General features: G+C 45.6%; 1 protein-coding gene across 1 annotated transcript in view; it reads right to left on the minus strand.

Annotated features, from left to right (window-relative positions):
* LOC126942333 (nidogen-1) overlaps nt 1–23828 on the minus strand; it is an 87636-nt gene that overhangs the window by 10362 nt on the left and 53446 nt on the right. Inside the window, exons 11-12 of the mRNA XM_050769810.1 lie at nt 21528–21677; nt 20279–20401 (exon numbers count right to left, since the gene is read on the minus strand). Of these exons, the coding sequence (XP_050625767.1) occupies nt 20279–20401; nt 21528–21677 (273 nt within the window). The remainder of the gene's footprint in view (nt 1–20278; nt 20402–21527; nt 21678–23828) is intronic.

The raw sequence follows: 23828 nt of genomic DNA on the forward strand, positions 1-23828 counted from the left end.
CAACAAAATTATATTTACATCTCCTTCTTACTCCTAGGTAGTTCCTTTTAAAACATTTTTTTTTTTAATTGAGGCAAAAAGAATTGAAGCAAATTGATAGAACATAAAGTGAACCTTTTTTTGTTTTTTTGAGATAGAGTTTCTCTCCTGTTACCCAGGCTGGAGTGCAGCGGCACGATCTCTGATCACTCAAACCTCCACCTCCTGGGTTCAAGTGATTATCCTGCCTCAGCTTCCTGAGTAGCTGGGATTACAGGCGCCTGCCACCACGCCCAGCTAATTTTGTATTATTAGTAGAGACAGGGTTTCACCATGTTGCCAGGCTGGTCTTGAACTCCTGGCCTCAGGTGATCCACCCGCCTCGGCCTCCCAAAGTACTGGGATTACAGGCATGAGCCACTGCACCCTGCTGAGTAAACCATTTTTAAGTAAACAATTCAATGGTATTTAGTGCATTCACCATGCTGAGTAACCACCAAACTCTACCTAGTTCTGAAACATTTTCATCACCCCAAAAGGAAGCCGATATGCATTAAGCAGTTGATCCCCGTTTCCCCCTTCTTCCCAGCCCCTGGCAACCATCAATCTACAGTCTGTCTCTGCACATTTACCTATCCTGGGCATTTCGTATACACAAAATCATATAATATGTGACATTTGTGTCTGGCGTCTTTCACTTAGCAGAATGTTCTCAAGCTTTATCCAAGTGGTAGCATGTATTAGAACCTGCTTCATATTCATGGCTGAATAATATTGTATTGTAGGGACAGATCATATTTTGCTTACCCAGTGATGAACATCACTGGGTTTTATTTTAAGAAATTTTTTTGTTCTGTTTTTTCTAAATGTGTCATTTTTATCATCTCAAGTTTCTTTTTTTTTTTTTTTTTGAAATGGAGTCTCACTCTGTTGCCCAGGCTGGAGTGCAGTGGCGTGATCTCGACTCACTGCAACCTGTGCCTCCCAGGTTCAAGCGATTGCCCTGCCCTAGGCTCCTGCATAGCTGGGATTACAGGCAAGTGCCACCACATCTGGCTGATTTTTATATTTTTAGTAGAGACGGGGTTTCACCATGTTGGCCATGCTGGCATCTCAAGCTTCTTGATAACCGACAAGTCAAGGCCAAAGATTTCAGGGACCAGATACCACCAAGTGCGTTTACCAACACTTGTATGTTTTCCTTTATTTATGTCCTGCTTTTTGGCATGAAAATTGACCTCTAAACTGTACAACTCAGATCTTAAGACAGGGAAATACAGTGAACACTCCATATCCATGGGTTCCACATTTGTGGATTCAACCAACCACAGATCGAAAATATTTGGAAAAATAAAAAGGATGGTTGCATTTGTACTGAACATGAACAAATTTCTTTTTTTGTCATCATTTCCTAAACAATACGATATAACAACTTCTTACATGGCATTTACATTGTATTAGGAATTATAAATAATCTAGAGATGATTTAAAGTATATGGGAGGGTGTGCATAGGTTATATGCAAATACTATACCATTTTATATCAGGGACTTGAGTACCGGTGGATTTGTATCTTCAGGAACCAATGCCCCGTGGATACTGAGGGACAGCTGTACTTCTGAAGCTGTGGAATTGCTAATAAGCAGCTGTGGCCTGGAATAAACAACTTCCAAGTCATAGTGCACTCCACACTGGTTAGAGTTCAGTCACCAGTCCAGAGTTGTAACCTCTGCAGTATTGACCACACAAAGCAACGTCCAGACACTGGCAGGAGGTACCCATTCTCCACATCACTGACTGCTAAGAGCTATACTTCATCCATGTCTTGTTGCCTCTCCCTCCCAGGCCTTTCCACGTGATATTCTTTTTGTGACTCTCCTTCTCCCTGTCTGGTTAATCCTTCAGAAATCAGCTTAGGCACTTAACTCCCTTCAGGAAGCCTGTTCAACTCCCCAAGGCTGAGTCCAATCCCCTCTATGACCTCCCAGGGTGATCTGGGCTTGCTCACACCATACCTGTATCTCACTGACTCTAAGGAGCTGTTCCTTGTCTATCTCCCTGACAAAAATCATCTACTCGGTCAGGCACAGTGGCTCACACCTGTAATTCTAGCACGTTGGGAGACCAAGGAGAGAGGACCACTTGAGCCCAGGAGTTCAAGACTAGCCTGGGCAACACAGCAAGACCCATCTCTACAAAAAATAAAAAACTTATCTGGGTGTGGTGGCATGCACCTGTGGTCCCAGCTACCTGGGAGGGTGAGGCAGGAGGATCTGTAGAGCCCAGGAGTTTGAGGCTGCGATGAGCCATGTTCATGCCACTACACTCCAGCCTGGGTGACAGAGCAAGACCCTGTCTCCCAAAAAACAAAACAAAAACCCAAAAAACCAAGAAGTACCTACTTGACTGTGCTGGGGGAATGCACACAGGAATAACCCATAGCGCCTGCCTTCAGGGAGCTCACAGTCTGGAGGGAAGTCAACAACTGAACACACATTTGCAAGTCAGTGAGTGGCTGCCTTGACAGAGGAGACCAGGAGACAGCAGATACACAGAAGAGATCGTCCACAAGGCATGGAGAGCCAAGGAATGCCCAGGTGCTTTTTCTTTAAATATATAATTTGTATTTCTCCTTTTAATTCTGTCCATTTTCACTCCATGATTTTTTTTGTTTTGTTCTGTTTTGGTTTTTTTTCCTTTTTTGAGACAGGATTTCACTCTGTCACCCAGGCTGGAGTGTGGTAGTGTAATCTCAGCTTATTGTAACCTTCACCTCCCAGGCTCAAGCAATCCTCCCACCTCAGCCTCCCAAGTAGGTGGAACTACAGGCATGTATCACCACATTTGGATAATTTTTTGTAATTTTAGTAGAGATGGGGTCTCACTAGGTTGTCCAGACTGGTCTCGAACTACTGAGCTCAAGTGATCCACCCATCTTGACCTCCCAAAGTGCTGGGATTACAGGTGTGAGCCACCACACCTGGCCACTTTATGTATTTTTTTAAGTGGCAGGGTCTTGCTATGTTGCCCAGGCTGGCCTCCAACTCCTGGACTCAAGTCATCTTCCTGTCTCAGTCTTCTGTGCTTTTTTTTTTTTTTTGAGATGGAGTTTTGCTCTTGTTGCCCAAGCTACAGTGTAGTGGCACGATCTCAGCTCACTGCAACCTCTGCTTCCTGGGTTCAAGCAATTCTCCTACCTCAGCCTCCTGAGTAGCTGATATTACAGATGCTTGCCACCATGCCCAGCTAATTTTGTATTTTTAGTAGAGATGGGGTTTCACCGTGTTGGTCAGGCTGGTCTTGAACTCCTGACCTCAGATGATCTGCCCGCCTCAGCCTCCCAAAGTGCTGGGACTACAGGCATTAGCCACCATGCCTAGCCTCCTCTGTGCTTTTTTTGATGAGTAGAAGATAGTGGTTGAGTAGGTCTAGGGTAGGGCTCAACTGACTTTTCCTGTTAAGAGGAAGAATAAATATTTTTGGCTTTGTGGGCCATGAGGTCTCTGTCACAACTATGCAACTCTGTGGTTGTAGCATGAAAGCAATCATGTCTCATACATCAATGAATGAGTGTGGCTTTCCCAATAAAACTTTATTTACAAAACAAACAGTGGGCCAGATTTGGCCTATGGGGACTGTAGTTGCCAACCCCTGCTCTAGGGCATTACTAGTTATGTTAAGGGGAAATATGTACTTATTTGTATATATGTTTATGTATGTGTGCATTAATTAATATATGCTAAAATGTTAATAATAAAAACATGCTGTAATCACATAGACTAGAATATTATATATTTCTCAGAATTTTGCACCTGGGAATGTTTTTGATTCTCAGTTCCATTACTTTTTTTTTTTTTTAAGTTACAGTCTCGCTCTGTCTTGTACAGGCTGGAGTGAAATGCTCACTGCAACCTCTGCCTCCTGGGCTCAAGAGATTCTCCTGTTTCAGTCTCCCGAATAACTGAGACTACAGGTGCCCACCACCACATCCGGCTAATTTTGTATTTTTCTGGTAGAGACGGGGTCTCACTATGTTGGCCAGGCTGGTCTAGAACTCCTGACCTCAGGTGATCCACCCCCCTCGGCCTTCCAAAGTGCTGGGATTACAGGTATGAGCCACCACACCTGGCCTGAGTTCCATGACTTCTGGTGTCACCTTGCACATGTCAATGATACAGATTAAGCTGTGCTTCCTGCAGCTGGGGAACAGGGATGGCAGTAATAACAGATCTCACAGGACTGTTTGAGGAGTCAGTGGGAGGTGACAAGACAGGTGCACAGAGATATTTCGAGCTCTGCACCCAGATGTTCATTTGCGACTGGATCCCCGAAAGGCAGACACGGTGACATTCCACAAGTGTGTTGCCAGCGAATGTTTGAAGGACCTTTGTCTGTGTTGCCAGTTCTCATGTTGGCTTGCTTATTGCAGTTGCTCCCATGGTGACAAGCAGTTAGCATGCCAGGAAAGTATTTGCTGAACCCGGCAAGAGAAAACCATGCAAGCTTTTCTTTTGTCTCAGAGGCTAATTAATATAAAAAACAAAACAAAACATTTGATGTAGGAAGCACCAAACAAAGATAGAAGCAAGCCATCTGGTTGGAATAAAACATGTCTGGCCAGGCATGGTAGCTCACGCCTGCAGTCCCAGCACTTTGGGAGGCTAAGGCAGGTGGATCACCTGAGGTCAGGAGTTTGAGACCAGCCTGGCCAACATGGAGAAACCCCTTCTGTACTAAAAATACAAAAATTAGCTGGGTGTGGTGGTGGCCGCCTGTAATCCCAGCTACTCCAGAGGCTGAGGCTGGAGAATCACTTGAACCCGGGAGGCAGAGGTTGCAGTGACCCGAGATCTTGCCATTGTACTCTAGCCCGGGTGACAAGAGCAAAACTCTGTCTCAAAAAAAAAAAAAAAAAGAAAAAAAAGACTTCTGGTTCTGTTCACTCTTGAACGTAAAAGGTGTTTACTTGCACAAAATTTTATGTTGGCATAGGGTTTTAGAGATTTCATATAAGCTGTTTCCATTCACAGATATATTTCATCTGATTCTCATAGTAATACTACGTGATAAGCAACTGCAGTTTTTACACCAAATGAGAAAACTGAAACTCAGAGAAGTTGAGACTCCTTCAGGCCACAACACTGGTTGGTGGCTCAGTTCTAACGAGAACCTAGGTCTCTGGGTTTCTGGTCTAGCCCCCGCCATTCTGGTCTGGCATCTGGCATCCACACTGCCAGTGCTCAGGACAGCTCCCACACACTGAACCTGTTACAAGAACAACGATGTACGCACATTACCTTAGCACATTCACCAAAATTATCCGTGTAGCCACAGACCCATTTTCCTACCAATCACATCTGCATATGGTGGTGCTTTTCCAGTTGGAAAACAAAACTGGTATTCCGTATGCTGTCAACCAAACAAACCTTTTCAGGCAGTAAGGGTTGTTCCACTTTATGTGGCCGACAGAGTTGTGCTAACTAAGTATTTGGCCAGCATACAAAATCTCAAGGGATCTAGAATTTACAGTGGAACTTCGAAGTACTGTATCTTGAACTTGTAAAAAGGAGGGGGAACCTCGACTGTACTCAGGAAACAGAATCTCAAGTGTGTTTATAAAAAGCTGTGATCTCGGTGGACTTCCTGGGCCAGCAGACAGTGGGAGCAGCCCAGGGCCTCTAGGGAGAGCCCCCTGCTGAGTCTCTCGGGGTGGGGGGGGGGCCCATGGGAAACTTTCCATGAAAGGCCTGGTGGTTGGGGTGGGGGTAGTGGGGATGCTAAAGACGCATTTCCTGAGTTTGTTTCTGGTTGATAAATTGATGACTCAGACAAGCTACTTCTTACTCATCTAGTTCGAGCTACTACGGAAGAAAGCATTCAAGACCTGATACTTATCTGCGGAATGGCAGGAAGTCTGGGGTGACTTCTCTCAAGGTGGGGGGACAAAGAGAATGAGAGGAAAATGAAATAGAGTATAAACCAAAAATAAAATTCCAAGTCCCCCAACCATCTGAATGGACCCCTCCTCTCAGTCAAGGGCATCCCAAAGTAAACCTATGAAACTACTTCAGGCCATGAGAGGAGGGGGAGGGTTGGCCATGTCTCGTTACCATTAATGTCAACATGGACCTTAAGACTGAAAGAACAGGCCAGATGCAGTGGCTCTCGCCTGTAATCCCAGCACTTTGGGAGGCCAAGGCGGGTGGATCACTTGAGGTCAGGACTTCGAGACCAGCCTGGCCAACATGGTGAGACCCCATCTCTACTAAAAATACAAAAATTAGCTGGGCATGGTGATGGGCACCTGTAATCCTAGCTACTTGGGAGGCTGCGGCACGAGAATCCCTTGAACCCAGGGGGTAGAGTTTGCAGTGAGTGGAGATTGCGCCACTGCACTCTAGCCTGGGCGACAGAGCAAGACTCTGTCTCAATAAAAAATAATAATAATAATAAAAACCCTGACAGAACAGACTCTTTAAGTCTGATAAGAAACATCTACAATCTGTTCTGCCTGAAGCCGGCTACCTGGAGGCTTCATCTGCATGATTAAACCTTGGTCTCCACAAGCCCTTGTCATAATCCAGACATTCCTTTCTATTGATTCCAACCTTTAGATAACAACTCAACCAATTGCCAATCAGGAAATCTTTGAATCTGCCTATGACCTGGAAGCTCTCCACCCTATGCTCGGCTCCCAGTTGTCCCACCTTTCTGGACCAAACCAACATACATCTTACCTGTATTGATTGATGTCTTATGTCTCCCTGAGATCTATAAAACCAAGCTGTAGCCTGACCACCTTGGGCACGTGACATCAGGACCTCCTGAGGCTGTGTCACAGGCATGTCCTAAACTTGGGAAAATAAATTGTTAAATTGATTGAAATCTGTCTCAGATACTTTTTGGTTTACAAGGAGAACTAAGAAGAAGGTACATTCTTGACTTTGGATTTGCATTCCATTCCCTTGCTTGATTAAATTGATTTCTCTGTGTTCATTCAAATAAATGACCATTGTAGCTGCTCATCGACTCAATAGAGTGGAGGGAGGGGAGATGCTCACAGATGTCAAGACTCTCTGGGAAGAGATGACATGTAACCACGGGAGAACCCATGGGCTACTGAGAATGGAACTTGTTCGGGAAGGCGCTGTTTATTCAGCATCTTCCTGCACAGAGTCTGTGCCCCGCTACAGGGACAGCTACTCCCAGGGCCTGCACAGACTCTGAGCATGCACTTCGGGGACACACATCTCTGGACAAGGTCATTCGGGTGCAGTGAACCGTCCCTGGTCTCTGCTGGCTTTGAGATTTTTTTTTTTTTTTTTTTTGAGACAGAATCTCACTGTCACCCAGCCTGGAGTGAAGTGGTGCAATCTTGGCTCACTGCAACCTCCACCTCCCGGGTTCAAGCAATTCTCCTGCCTCAGCCTCCCAAGTAGCTGGGATTACAGGCGCCTGCCACTGTGCCCAGCTAATTTTCTGTATTTTTAGTAAAGATGGGGTTTCACCATGTTTACCAGGCTGGTCTCAAACTCCTGACCTCGTGATTCGCCCGCCTTGGCCTCCCAAAGTGCTGGGATTACAGGCATGAGCCACCGCGCCCAGCCTGGCTTTGAGATTTTGCTGGCTTACAGCCCCATCTCATTTGCTGCCAAATAGACACTTGTTAGTCCAAGCAAGAGTGCCAAATTTCCAAGAATGGGAATTTACAAGTCAAGGGGGCAATGTCCATCTGACATGGTCTTCATCCTCATGTTCCTAGGGCTACTAAGAACCACACCACTAGTAATAGTGATAGCAGTAACAATAATGGTGATGACAGCCTTCTTTACTTATGAACTCTCTTCATGTCCCTTCTCAACATTTACCCCCATTCTCACAGGGCTGAAGAGGAAGACGAATGGCCAGGGGGGTACTGAACTCACAGTTAGGAAAAGGCAAACAAAGAAGGGAAAACGGAAAGGTCGTAAACCAGCACCAGAAGAGAACTCGCAGTGCTCCTCTGTGTGCAGTCTCCTCTGTCGTGATGTGAAACTGCATTGTTGAGTTTTGTCACACCTGCTTCCTGGAGTAGCTCTTAGCTCCCGGCTGCCTCCCTCTCCCGAAATTCTACCACTGCAGGCTTTTAAAATCATGGTAGTCATCATACGCTTCAGGTCAAGAGTCCCATGGACATGTGAAGCACTTACTCACTAGTGTTATAAGCATTTAGTGAAAGCTGCCATCAGCCAGGTGCCCTGCAAGGGCTACATAGGAGAATCCTTGACTGTACAGGCTAGGGTGAAAGATGAGGGCCCTGGTCAGTGGCACAGTGGGAGAAGTGGCTGGCCGTGGTCTGGACAGGCTGCTATGGGACAGAGAGGAAGAGCAACACACCTGCCTTGGTCAAGGGCTTGGCTGACATTAAAGATGATAGATCAGGCTGGGCGCAGTGGTTCATGCCTGTAATCCCAGTACTCTGGGAAGCTGAGGCAGGCAGATCACCTGAGGCAGGGCATTCGAGAACAGCCTGGCTAACATGGTGAGACCCTGTATCTACTAAAAATACAAAAATCAGCTGGGCGCAGTGGCATGTGCCTGTAATCCCAGCTACTTGGGAGGCTGAGGTGGGAGAATCACTTGAACCCGGCAGGCGGAGGTTGCAGTGAGCTGAGATCGCGCCACTGCACTCCAGTCTGAGCAACAGGGCGAGGCTCTAAAAAAACAAACAAAAAAACAAGGCAATACATCTGCAGTGTCTCCAACACACCCAGTCACAGCAGCCTATGCACAGTGGCTGAACAGACTTAAGGCAAGAGCTTTGTAGCCTGAGAGTGAAGAGGGATAGGAAGTCAAGAAATTCCAGGCATTGGTGAGGATGGTTGACTTCATGCTCCCTGGGGTTAGGTTAGAGAGGACTTCAAGAAAAAGAACGGCTGGAGGAACCACAGGCTCAACGATGACTCCGTGGATTTGGAAATGAGGCCATGTGAGACTCACAAGGGAAGGAGGTGGCGGTCAGACGCGGCACAGGCATCAAGACCGGGAGCTTTTCAAGCCTTTGGGTGGCCTGGTTTGGAACCTCCTCAACCTCAACTCCCCCATTTGCCTGACTGCGCCTCCTCCTCCTTATTCCTCCCTGCCTCCTATTCAAACCTCACCCGCCGAAAAGGCTGAGTGGGAATCCTCCCTCTCTCACTTTCCACAGCTTTTCTAGCCCACCCGCATCTCTGCTTCCCACTGCTAGTTATCACTCCTAGTGACAACTACTAGTTATTCACTACTAACTTCAAGTATTCCCTTTTCCTGCCCAGCTACGGTGCAGATTCGTCCAGGGTGGAGACAGTTTACTGTTCACGTGTCAAGTGCAGTGACAAGCACACAAGAGATGCTTAAGAAACATTTAACTATTGGTCCTGACTATGCTGCTAGTTAGTTGGATGCCTTGGACAAATTATCTAGTCTCTCTAACCCACATATCTTCATGCATTCGATGGGGCTGATCATACCAGCAGTGATATGCACCAGCCGGAATTGCAGAAAGCCCCGAGGTGTGTTGTCCTCGATACCAAATGAAGAAAGTGTTTCAGGAAGGAGGGTGAGACCAACTGTGCCAAGCGCTATCAAGAAATGAGGCCTCAGGCCAGACACGATGGCTCACGCCTATAATCCCAGAACTTTGGGAGGCAGAGGTGGGCAGATCACTTGAGGCCAGGATTTCGAGACAAGCCTGGCCAACATGGTGAAACCCCACCTCTACTAAAGATACAAAAATTAGCCTGGCATGGTGACAAGCACCTGTAATCCCAGCTACTCAGGAGGCTGAGGCAGGAGGATTGCTTGAACCTGGGAGGTAGAGGCTGCAGTGAGCTGAGATGGCGCCACTGCACTCCAGCCTGGGCAACAGAGTGAGATCCTGTCTCAAAAAACAACAACGACAAAAATAGCCAAGTGTGGTGGTACACACCTGTAATCCCAGCCACTCAGGAGACTGAGGCACAAGAATCCAGGAGGCAGATGTTGCAGTGAGCAGAGATCGCACCACTGCACTCCATCCTGAATGACAGAGTGAGATTCTGTTCCAAAAAAAAAAAAGAAAAAGAAAAAAGAAAAAGAAATGAGGCCTCAGATCTAACAGAGGGAGGGTTGTTGCTGACTTTTACGAGAGCAGTCTGGGTGCTGTGGTGGGGAAGGAAGCCGACTGCAGCGGTAAGAGAGGGAATGAGAGACTCTGGAAGAATGCGGGAGCCTACTGTTTACAGTCCAGTTCCAGATGGATTAACTAGATAACAAAATCCATAGCCCATGGGTGACATTTGCAAAGCAACACAGTGATAAGGAATGGTGAAGGGACACACCACCAACCGTTATCTTTGTGTGGAAGACAGCAGAGGAAAGCGGCAAGCATCTCACGGTGTGGGAACAGGCAAGCCCCAGCGCTAACAGGCACTCTAGAAGGCACTGCAGGCCAATGTAAAAACAGCAGCAAAACTGGGAGGGTTTTTCTTACTTTAAGTTAAAGACCAGGCCAGGTGTGGTGGTTCGCCCCTGCAATCCCAGCACTTTGGAAGGCCAAGGCCGGTGGATCACAAGGTCAGGAGATCCAGACCATCCTGGTTAACACGGTGAAACCTCGTCTCTACTAAAAATAGAAAAAAATAGCTGGGCGTGGTGGTGGGCACCTGTAGTCCCAGCTACACGGGAGACTGAGGCCAGGAGAATGGCGTGAACCTAGGAGGTGGAGCTTGCAGTGGGCCGAGATCATGCCATTGCACTCCAGCCTTGGTGACAGAGCAAGACTCTGTCTCAAAAAAAAAAAAAAAAAAGGTAAAGACTAAAGGTGCTGGAAGAGCTAGGCCCTAGGAAATTGACCGGGCTGTCAGGGCATCACGCTGGGAAGACAGTGCTGAGAGTGGGATCAAACATAAGAAGAATGGAGCCAGGCACGGTGGCTCACGCCTGTAATCCCAGCACTTTGGGAGGCTGAGGTGGGCAAATCAGTGAGGTTGGGAGTTTGAGACCAGCCTGACCAACACGGTGAAACCCCATGTCTATGAAAAATACAAAATTGTGGTTCACGCCTGTAATCCCAGCACTTTGGGAGGCTGAGGCGGGCGGATCACAAGGTCAGGAGATCGAGACCACGGTGAAACCCTGTCTCTACTAAAAATACAAAAAACTAGCCAGGCGCGGTGGCGGGCACTTGTAGTCCCAGCTACTCAGGAGGCTGAGGCAGGAGAATGGCGTGAACCCACGAGGCGGAGGTTGCAGTGAGCTGAGATCATGCCACTGCACTCCAGCCTGGGGGACAGAGCAAGACTCCAACTCCAAAAAAAAAAAAAAAATACAAAATTAGCTGGGCGTGGTGGCATGCGCCTATAGTCCCAGCTACTCGGAAGGCTGAGGCAGGAGAATTGTTTGAACCTGGGAGGTGGAGGTTGCAGTGAGCCGAGATCGCACCACTGCACTCCAGCCTGGGCGACAGAGACAGACTCCATCTCAAAAAAACAAAAAACAAACAAACAAACAAACGTAAGCAGAGACCAGGGAAGAGAAGGCCCAGACATAGGCGGGGGATGGGGAGAGAGCTGGGAAATCTCAAAAGCAAATTGTAATGCTTTTGGAAAGCATAAACAACACACGATCATAATTTTGTAAGATACAATTCTCAAGATATTTGAACCAATTGTCTGTTTTTTCTGATTGCAAAATGATTCAAATGCCATACACTTTGACATAAAATCTCATTTACTAAAAAGATTTCTTCTAATTTACCTTACATTTTGCTATTTTTAAAACAATACTGGGCAAAAATTATGTGCTATATAAGTATTAGCTATTATTACTTTAGTATTATTCCTTCCACTAGATAAAAATTTCACTTTTTGAAACTATTGTTTGATGTTGGAGATATCTATTCATATTATTTTAGGGAGGCATTATTTAATGAAGACACGTCAGAAAGGAAAAGTGGTAAAGAAACAGCTTACCTGAATTTTAAAATGAACAAAAATCCATAAACATCAACTAACTTCCGTACCGAGCACAGTAACTAACTATCCAGCCTGCGTTTTCTAATAGTAATAACATCATCGTAAGTGTGCACAGTGCCCTCACTGGCCAAAGTTCTTTAACTAAAGTAACAGGAACCACTTTCACTTAACCTAAACCCAAAGGAGGAATTTATTATGAAAATATAGTTATGTCATGTGAATCAAAAAAGAGACTGGAACCAGAACTAGACAACTGTCAGGAACCAAGAGCTCCTCTCTCCTTGTCACTCACTTGCTTTACGTTTCTCTTGGGAGACTGACTGTCCTCTGCTTCCCCACCCATATGCTGAATAAAGTTACCTCTCAGCTCCCAAATTACAAATACAGTTTTAGTTGTTATTTTGTTGCAATGAATAGAATTAGACTATCACCATTTTGCTCCCCCCATTAGAAATGAGTGGAGCCAGGAAATGAGCATGAATTTCAACTAATAAATGAGAAAGTAATGATGAAATTTGAATATCACCATTTGTCCCTCCCTAGAAATTAATGGGTCTAGGCAGTAATCATCAATAGCTCCTAACATCACAAAAAGTCAGACAAGCAGACATGCACTCCTGATGAAAGATCACACCACCACCTTGCCAAAAGGAGTGAACCTAAGTCTGATCAAGCCTCTGACAATATGCAGGCAATTTAGAGGACAAAGGAGCTTGTTGTGCTGTACAATGAGTGTGCAATCAGCAAGATCCAGACTGTGGGAAACTACAGATCAAAAGGCATGGGTTCTTCAACAGACCAAATGCAAGGAAAAGAAAGGGACAGCGAAGAAAACTACAGATAGAAAAATGAGCAGCACTAAACCTACAACGTCTAGGAATACACTCAAGTGAGATAAAACTATTAGAAATGCAAGGAAGAGATTACTACAAATGTCAGGTTAGTGGTTGCTTTTGAGGAGAGAGAGGAGGCTATGATCGGGGCAGGTGGGGCTCCTGGGGCTGCTGGTAAATCTCTATTTTAAGATCTGAGTGGTAGTGACAATCAGACTCACCTTAGAGTAACTCCTTGAACTACCTGTTGCTTTCTTCGACTTTCTGCATCTGTTTTATTTTTACAATATAAAGATAGGACAAAAATGGAAGATGAGAGAGGAGGAAGTAGAGGCAGCAATTCCAGACGACCTTGATGAGGAGTTAAACTACAAAGGGAGGAGGGAGAGGGGATGGCAGTGAGAGACGGATGCAGGGTTGAGGGAAAGCTTCATTTTGTTTATTATTTTTAAATTTTTTTGGAGAAAGGGTCTAGCTCTGTCACCCCAGGCTGGAGTGCAGGGGCACGATCATAGCTCGCTGCAGCCTTAAACTCCCAGGCTCAAGTGAGGCTCTTGCCTCAGCCTCGTGAACAGCTGGAACTACAGGTGTGTGCTAATTTCTAAATGCCATGCCTAGCTAATTTTTAATTTTTTGTAACAATTAGCTAATACTGTGCCCAGCTAAGTTTTAAATTTTTTGATAGAGATGGGTTCTTGCTATGTTGTCCAGGGTGTTCTTAAACTCCTGGCCTCAAGCCATAGGATTACAGGCATGAGCCACCACATCTGTCCATTTTTATTTGTCTTTTAGGTGAGAACGATCACAACTTCTTCATAGGCTGACTGGAATTACCCAGTAGAGACAGAAAGAATGTCCATCCAGGGTCAGGGAGCCAACAGCAGGAATGGCAATTTCATCTCAAACAACAATCAGCACATTAAACTAATGTTGATTTGGAAATTTATGATTTATAACTGTTTTATTTAATTTGCAAATCTGTTTTGACCTTATAGTTAGGAAAAAAGTTGATACCTAGATTTATCTATAATAAAAGTAATGTAAGCCAACAGTGGAGGGCTTAGGAATTGTTTTCATTTAAAATGGATAAGGTTTGGATTTTTGTCCCCTCTACATCTCATGTTCAATTGTAATCCCTAACGTTGGAGGTGGGGCCTGGTGGAATATGATTGCATTGCGGGGCCTGGTGAAATATGATTGGATCATGGGGGTGGTTTTTTCATGAATGGTTTAGCACCATTCCGTTGGTGCCATCCTCAGCATGGTGAGTAAGTTCCCATAAGATCTGGCTGTTGAAAAGTGTGTAGTACCTCCCCCTTCACTTGCTCCTGCTCCTGCCACATGAGACGCCTGCTCCCTCTTCACCTTCTACCATGATTGTAAGCTTCCTGAGGCCTCCCAGGAAGCTGGTGCAGGCTCTGCTTCCTGTACAACCTGCAGAACTGTGAGCCAATTAAACCTCTTTTCTTTATAAATTACCCAGCCTCAGGTATTTCTTTCTAGCAACTCGAGAACAGACTAACACAAAGATACGTATATGTATAGAAAGAATTTGGCTGGGCACAGTGGCTCACGCCTATAATCCCATCACTTTGGGAGGCCAAAGTGGGAGGATCACTTGAGGCCAGGAGTTCAAGATCAGCCTGGGCATAGTGAGACCCTGTGTCTAGAAAAAATAAAAAGAAGTTAGCTGGGCATGGTGGTGCACACCTGTAGTTCCAGATACTCAGGAGGCCGAGGAGGGAGGACCACTTGAGGCCAGGAGGTCAAGGCTGCAGTGAGCTATGACTGCACTGCGCCTGGGTGACAGAGCAAGGTCCTGTCTCTTAAAAAAAAAAAAGAAGATTCAAGAAAACTTTTTTTGTAAACTAAGTAATTATTCAGGCCTCATGTTCCTTATTTGTAAAACAAATAGGATAAATGACACATTTTCTAGTGTCCCTTCCAGCTCTAATTAGGAAATTCTAGTTTTTCCACACTGGGTTTGCTTGAAACATGTGTAAACTATAATATAAACAACAGAAGCCACATTACATTGTTCCTCAGCTTTCTGTCCTTTGAGCTGTATCCTCCTGCATGTTTTCATCTTTCCTTGTAGCCCTGCTTCCTGAAATCTCATTTTCTTCCTGCCTCAGATGTGTGGCGCCAGATCTAGATGCAGAATGCTGGTGCTAAGGGTATAGCAAAGTGACCCAACATCTCCAGGCTTGGTATTTGCCCTTAAGGACCAGGTTTTACATTTCTAGGCCAAGACATTGTATGCCTTTCTTTGATCCTCTAATAAACTCCCTTATGTTACAAAAACCTAGCCAGTTACATTCTCTCAGATGTTGTCCAGGCAAGGTCAGGGCCAGTGGCTACAGTGGCCGACCTCCAAGATGGCCCTCATTTTCCCCACTGCCTGGTCTTCCATACTTGGGCAGACCCCTGTCACACTGCAAGAGGGATGGCCCGAGACTGATGGTATCAACAAAAGCAATACTTGTCACTTCCAAGATCTGTTTATAAAAGACTGTGGCTTCCATCTTGGTCAGTCTCTCTTTTTCTCTCTCTCTCTCTCCTTTGACTTGCTCTGGAGGGAGCCAGCTGCTAGGTCTTGAAGACACATAGCCATCCCTGTAGAAAGACCCATGTTCGAGGAACTGAGGCCTGCCGACAACCATGCGGGTCCTTCAGCGGGGTTCCTTCTTTGCCGTCACAGAAGACCACAGCCCCGACTGATGTCTCAGCAACAACCTCATGAGAGTCCCTGGGTCCAGGGACCACCCAGGAAAGCTGTTCCTGAACTCCTGACCCACAGAAACTGTGAGAAAATAAATGCTTATTGTTTTAAGTGGCTAGCTTTGGTGATGATTTGTTATGCAACAATAGAGAACTAATATGGTGACTTTCTAACTTTCTAACCATGATCCACAGAAAGAAACACATTTTACTCAGCATCCCAGTACACCAGCCCATGCACACTTAGACACGCATACACATGTGCACGCACACACACGCACACCTGCTGGCATGCACTACCCATGCACATACACAAATATACATACAAGCATTGCTTCATGGAGCAATACTTATTGCTACTACATGTATTCTCAATCTGATATTTTCTAGATTATTGTTTGCTATTTCAACATTCCATTCAAAAGAAAGTGAGAACAGCAAGCCACTAAACTAACTTTACAATCCATACACAGGATGTGGAGCAGCGTGCAGAAGACAAAGAGGAACAAATCACCATTTCTTGTAGTTTGTCTGTTATCAGTTGACGTTACAGTAGCCATGATCTTAACTGGCTTACCTTCAAAGCCAGTTTAGTTTTCTTTTGGAAACTAGCCCCTTCTGTATACAGTAAGTACCAAATAAGTGCTGTATGATTCCTGTCCTTCACTATGATAGGCACCAGGAGACCAGATGACACTATGCATTATTTTTCTCCCTGTAATGTTTCATAAAGTATTTATTTATTTATTTATTATTTAGAGATGGAGTCTTTCTCTGTCACCCATGCTGGAGTGCACTGGTGCAATCTTGGCTTACTGCGTCCTCCACCTCCTATGCTCAAGTTATTCGCCTGCCTCAACCTCCTGATTAGCTAGGATTACAGGCACGTGCCACCACACCCAGCTAATTTTTTTTTTTTTTTTTTTTTTTTGAGAAGGAGTTTCACTCTTGTTGCCCAGGCTGGAGTGCAATGGTGTGATCTCGACTCACCGCAACCTCTGCCACCCGGGTTCAGGTGATTCTCCTGCCTCAGGCTCCCGAGTAGCTGGGATTACAGGCATGCACCACCACGCCCGACTAATTTTGTATTTTCAGTAGAGACGGGGTTTCTCCGTGTTGGTCAAGCTGGTCTTGAACTCTCAACCTCAGGTGATCCGCCCGCCTTGGCCTCCCAAAATGCTAGGATTACAGGCATGAGCCACCACACCTGGCCTAATTTTTGTATTTTTAATAGAGACAGGGTTTCACCATGTTGGCCAGGGTGGTCTTGAACTCCTGACCTCAGGTGATCCACCCTCCTTGGTCTCCCAAAGTGCTGGGATTAGAGGCATGAGCCACTGTGTCTGGCCTTCATAAAGTATTTTAGTCATATGCAATTTAGAATAATATGATGAAAATATCTGGCCGGGCGTGGTGGCTCACGCCTGTAATCCCAGCACTTTGGGAGGCCGAGGTGGGCGGATCACAAGGTCAGGAGATCGAGACCATGGTGAAACCCCGTCTCTACTAAAAATAGAAAAAATTAGCCGGGCGCAGGGGCGGGCGCCTGTAGTCCCAGCTACTCGGGAGGCTGAGGCAGGAGAATGGCGTGAACCCGGGAGGCGGAGCTTGCAGTGAGCCGAGATTGCGCCACTGCACTCCAGCCTGGGCGATAGAGCGAGACTCCGTCTCAAAAAAAAAAAAAAAAAAAAAAAGAATAATATGATGAAAATATCTGTATTCATATTCTGACTGAAAAATAAAACTTTAGAAACACAAATGCAGCTCTTGTGCTGCGGTCTGAATGTTTATGTTCCCGCCCACATTCATATACTGAAATCCTAACTCCCAAGGTGATGGCATTGAGGGTGAGGCCACCAGGAGGTGACTAGGTCATGACAGGGGGGCCCTCATGAATGGCCTTAGTGGTGCCCTTATAATAGCGTCCCCAAAGAGACCCCTTGCCCTTTCTACCATATAAGGACATTGCAGAAAGATGTCTGGCTGTCTATGAACTAGGCAGTGGGCCTTCGCCAGACACACAACTTGTCAGCACATCGATCTCGGACTTTCCGGCCTTCAGAACTATGAGAAACAAGTTTCTGCTGTTTATAAACCCCCAGTCTACAGTATTTTGCCAGAGCAGCCCCAAACAGACTGAGACACACCATGTATCCCTCCCCAATCCCAATTCCCTCTCTCCCATTATAGAGGTAACATCTATCCCGAACTTTTCATTTCTCATTCACTGTGCATGTTGTAGCTTTCTTATGTATGTACATAACATAACACATGTAGGTATATTTTCACATAGGCTTATGTTTTATACACATGGGGCCATGCTATACATATCCTTTTATAAATTCTTTTGCTCGACATTATGTTTTTGAGACTTACCCCTGAACTCTAGTTCATTCATTTTAACTGCTATATGTTATTTCATTGTATGGATTATACCAAAAGTCATCTGTTTGTTCCTCTTGTTTGCAGTCATTTAGATTTTTTTCTATTACAAACAATACTCAATGAACACTCTTACACATTTCTAATGCACACTCTCTCCAGTATATAACCAAATGTTAAACTTCTTAAGGGAACAAGATCCAATATATAAACGATCCTGGCAAGCAGCCCTTATTAATTTTATCTTTGTCCCATCTTTAGATCCCAGCCTACACGTCTGGATCTGTTTCTGTTTAGTCAACAGAGTTTTCAAGAGGGGACAAAAAGTCAGGTTAAAAAAACAAAAAAACAAAATTGGAAACATCTGCTTCTCTTTAAACTGGAGATGTGAAGCAAGCCTAAGGAAATAATGAATATTAGTCACTTTTTTTTTTTGAGACGGAGTCTTGCTCTGTCGCCCAGGCTGGGGTGCAGTGGCGTAATCTCGGCTCACTGCAAGCTCCGCCTCCCGGGTTCACGCCATTCTCCTGCCTCAGCCTCCTGAGTAGCTGGGACTACAGGCGCCCACTACCACACACAGCTAATTTTTTGTGTGTTTTAGTAGAGACGGGGTTTCCGTGTTAGCCAGGATGGTCTCAATCTCCTGACCTCGTGATCCACCCGTCTCGGCCTCCCAAAGTGCTGGGATTATAGGTGTGAGCCACCGCGCTTGGCCAATGAATATTAGTCATTTTTAATACTGGCTGGAATGTCTTGACTCAAATGATTATACACTCTTCTCTATGTAACCCGCCCATTAAAATCTATGAGTGGTGGTATTTGTTCCCATAATTTCAGGAACAAAAGGTTGCCTTGCCTGGGTTTATTGAAGCCAGGAGTCAGCAAACTTTTTCTGTCAAGAGCCCACATAGTAGGCTATTTATACTTTTTTTTTTTTTTTTTTTGAGACAGGATCTCACTCTGTCACCCAGGCTGGGGTGTAGTGTGATCTTGGCTCACTGCAGCCTCAATCTCCCTGGCTCCATTTTCCCACCTCAGCCCCCCGAGAAGCCAGCACTATAGGTGTGCCACACCACACCCAGCTAATTTTTGTATTTTTTGTAGAAACAGGGTCTCGCTATGTTGCCCAGCATGGTCTCTCAAACTCCTGGACTCAAGTAATCTGTCCACCTCGACCTCCCAAAATGCTAGGATTACAGGTGAGAGCCATGGCACCCGGCCTATTTATGCTTTTTAGGCTTTGCAGAGCTTACAGTCTCTGTCACAACTACTGAACTCAGCCTTTGTAACATGAAAGCAGCCATAGACTATATATAAGCATGGATGTGTTCCAATAAAACTTTATTTACAAAACCAGCCAGCCAGATTTGGCCCATGGGCCATAGTTTGCTAACCCCCATTTTAAGCAGAAGAAAATAATTTAGACTAACAATTTGTGCTACTATACATTAAAATGTAAGTCTTAATCTGACATTTTCTCTTTTTTGATAGACAGCTACTCTTAAAACTAGTCTTACTGAGAGTGAAGATAAACAAAGATTTCCAAATGCTTTTGGAGAAATGGAGCTGGTTCATTCACTTATTTCTTCAACAGCTATAAACAGCCGTGAGCCCCACCATATACCAAATACTCCACTGGGTGCTGGAAACATACAAAAAAATAAAGTGGAGCTGCATCACCCTCAATGAGCTCACAGGTCTTCAATGCACTCACAGACTAGTGAAGGGGATGGTTATTTAAATGGTTTTTAACTGCTTAAAAAGCGATAGATGAACATGTTTACCTATCTCTAATTGAAAACATTTATAGTGGCATGAATGTATCTGACCAACAACATCAGCAGTAATTAAAAATCAATAACACAATTGGTTAACTCCAGTCTAAGGTGTCAAATATATTCTTTTTTCTTTTCTTTTTTTTTTTTTTTTTTTTTGAGGCAGTCTCACTCTGTCACCCAGGATGGACCACAGTGGCTCAATTGCAGCTCACTGCAACCTCTGCCTCTCAGGTCCAAGCGATTCTCATGCCTCAGCCTCCAGAGTAGCTGGGATTACAGGCACGTGCCTCCACGCCTGACTAATTTTTGTAATTTTAGTTGAGAGGGGGTTTTGCCATGTTGGCCAGGCTGATCTCAAACTCCTGACCTCAAGTGATCCACCCACCTTGGCCTCCTAAAGTACTGGGATTACAGGCAATGTTCCCATCTGATGTTCTACCATTTCAAAGAATGCTCTGTGTTGCAGTCCATGCTCTGATCTCCCACCTCAACAACTCTTAGAACTCTCCATGGAGCCTCCTACTTTCCCACCTCACCTTCTCTCCTAGGGCCATGAGCTCTGGATTTATGGATAGGGCAATGGGCTGCCAACTCCAGATGTCCCACCACCTTACCTCCGGGCACGCAGCGGAAGCCGTCTCCCTGATAACCGGGTTTGCACTGGCACGTGAAAGAGCCTGGAGTGTTGTAGCAGAAGGCGTCAGGGTGACACCGGCTTGGCTGGCATTCATCCACATCTGTAAAACAGCCACCAGGCCCAGGGACAATGAGATTTCTTCTGGAATTCGGAGTTTACACAATAATTTAAGCCACTTACTCAAATCTATGGGAACCTGCTTCTGATCCGGGAAGAGTATTTCAAAACTCACTAAACATTAACTATCAAGTCACTGACTCCCCAGTTTCTATCTGTTGCACTTACAAATGTGTTTCACTTTGGCAACAAAGGTGGAGGTTGCAGTGAGCTGAGATCGCGCCACCGCACTCCAGTTTGGGCAACAAGAGCAAAACTCCATCTCAAAAAAAAAAAAAAGAAAGAAAGAAAGAAAGAAAAGAATGCTTGTATCAACCTTACAACGGGGAAAAGATAGGATCTATTTGCGTTATAAAATTATCCCTCCTGTCATAAATGAGAGCTTCAAAACTGTCTGAGTGTTGACCAACAGATTATTAACTACTTGACAGAAAGTGAGAAAACACCCACATGTTCAGTAACAAAGAGAAAGTATCTCAGAAATTCTATCTTAGTTGGGACTTTTTAGAAATACTCTATGGTATAATATCAAGTGATTGTGCAAACCAAGAGACTCAGGGTACTCTATTCATGGGTTATCTTACCTAAAATTACCTGTAAGAGCACCCTGGCAGCCAAGAAGCTCAAGTCTGAAGGAATTACATTGAGTCATTTACTCTTTGACCTGCAGTCATTTATTCAATCAGACAACTTTGCTTTTTTGAAGGAGAAGGTTAGAACAAGCCAGTTGAATTATTATATATTAATACATCTTATTAAATAAAGGGATGGACTTTAAGCTCCATGCATGTCCTCCAGGTAAAAGGAGAGTTTGTCTCTTCGTGAAAGACAGAAAATATCCCCAGTTCCTAGCAGAGAGCAGGTGTCTAATTGTCACCTGAATGAACTAGTCACCTAGAACAAAACAGTCACCAATGAGAACAGCCCCCGAAAGAAAATGCATAGTTCAAACTACTAGAGAGATATGAAAAGCAACTCATTAACTCAATGGAGATGACAGAAGAACTCTTTCTTTTATTTGGGAGTGAGTTGGTGATTGGCACATGCCAGGTACCACCTAGGAAACTTCCTCAGGTTACACACAGGGGAAAATCAGAGCAACCACATACCTTGGCAGGCTTGGCCATCCCCAGAAAAGCCTGGCAAACAGGAACAGGTGTAGGAGGACCCTCCTGTGTAGATACACCGGGCCCGCTGGGGTATGTCGCAGTTATGCAGGCCAGTTGCACAGTAGTTGATGGGGCGCTGGTCCACGACAGCTTCAGAACAAAAGGTTGATGCACAGTCTTAGGAAGAAAGTCATCTGAGCAGACCACGTGCCCCTCCCAGCTCTATAAAGAGGGACCATGCCTGGACCCTAGACCCCTAGGCACGTCCACAGTTTCATCCCCACCCCACTCCTCACTGGGCTGGTACCACTGCCTTCACCGTTTCCTCCCACCTGGGTTCTGCCTCTGATGGGTCTTGACTGACTAACACCACGGTTGGTCATTCCGCCTGGCTTGACCTCAGTTTCACTCTGTGAGTCTGTCTCAGGCCACTCTCCAAACCAGATCCCCATCACGGGTCCCCAGGACCCAACTTTCCCTTCATCTGGATGTGGGGGTGGGACATCTGCTGATGCCACACTTCTGATGGCAACTCTGTCGAGACCGCTTGGAGGGAAGGAGCTGAGACTTTCACGTGGTGTCTTCAGCCTTGGCCCACCCTGGACAGGTGGAACATTCACTACAAATGCCCAAGTCAGTCACCCACTTGCCACCAAGGAAGGACAAATAAATGTTTCCAAGCCAAGGAGATGGGTATGGTTATGGTTAGAAGACTGTGAGCCTTCGGAGTAGGCAGCCTTGGTATATATCAGGTACCACGGGTCAACCACACGGCCTTAGACAAATTGTGTAATTCTCAGAGGTTTATGTTCTTCCCCCCACTCCCAACTCTCTCTCTCTCTCTCTTTCTCTCCCTCTCTCTCTCTCTCTCTCTCTCTTTCTCTGTCTGTCTGCACTTAAGGCAGGACAAACTGAAATCAATCTTAGGAAGACTCATGGAGGAGAAACATGAGTCCTCCTTCATCTGGGATAATCCAGCTACCCAAGACCTGCTGGGAGGGAAAGATGTGTGTTCTGACATCGGGAGGATGGGGCTTTGTCCTGGCTCTGAATGCTTTTAGAAAATCAGAAGCAAAATGCAATGGTGCCTTAGGAACCCCAGAGTAACTGAACCAGCTGTTAAAAATCACTCTGTAGACCTCAACCCTTGCCTTCCACCTTGAGGTAGCAGCACAAGATGGGGCATTGTCACCTAGCCTCTGTGACACTCATCTACTCCTCAGCCCTCCTTCCATGAGTTCTATCATCAGGACTCTTAAGAGAATCACAGTCCCATCTACGGGCCTCTCTGTGCTTGGCATACTGGAAGTTAACTGCTGCAGCTTTTTGCCTAAGCCTGGCCCTGTTCTTGCCTCAAGAGAAGAGCTGATGCATGCCATCGTGCCCTGCACCAAGATGCCCAGGGCAGGTGAAGTAGAACCTCAAGTTCACCACACTCCATATGCCAGCCCAGTGTCACAGGGCTATGTCCATTCAGAGGGGTGTCTGCGTCTTCACATCAAGGTGACTTACAGGCAAGCTGAGGCCCATCTTTCCTTCACAAAAACATGTTTTGCACATTTCAATTAACCGCAAAGTTGGTACCCGGGGGCAAAGAGAGTCATGAGTTTACAGAAAATGCCAAAGATGGAAGTCCACAAACATCCCTTCCCCGATAATGGATACCAATCCTCATGAAAAGATAACTCCCCTTGGCCAGCCCACAACCCTGCCTGAGCCGCCAGCCCCTCACAGTTGGCAGAGCACACCTTGCCCTGTCTATTTCTTCACCTTGCTCCTTTCTGACCTGCAGGGTAACCTTCCCAGTGCTGGCTTCCAACCTACAACACTGTTTTAACAAGGAATTCTAAGAGAGATAGAATGACCACTCAATTACTCAGTCACAAGCCAGAGTTATTTCTTTGAATGCATGTAGGCAGACTTGGTTCTACAGTGAGCCTTCTCTCTGCACAGTGAGTCTCAAAGGAGCCAATTAAAAGGGGTGAAGATGTTCTCCCTCAAATATATAGGCCGGGCGTGGTGACTTACACCTGTAATCCCAGCACTTTGGGAGGCTGAGGCAGGCAGATCACCTGAGGTCAGGAGTTCGAGACCAGCCTGGCCAACATGGTGAAACCCCGTCTCTACTAAAAATACAAAATTAGCTGGGCGTGGTGGTGCATGCCTGTAATTCCAGCTACTCGGGAGGCTGAGGCAGGAGAATTGCTTGAACCCTGGAGGCAGAGGTTGCAGTGAGCAAAGATCGCGCCATTGCACTCCAGCCTGGGTGACAAGAGCAAAACTCTATCTCAAAAAAAAAAA

Source organism: Macaca thibetana, chromosome 1 (assembly GCF_024542745.1).
Source record: "Macaca thibetana thibetana isolate TM-01 chromosome 1, ASM2454274v1, whole genome shotgun sequence".
In the NCBI taxonomy this organism is placed as follows: domain Eukaryota; kingdom Metazoa; phylum Chordata; class Mammalia; order Primates; family Cercopithecidae; genus Macaca; species Macaca thibetana.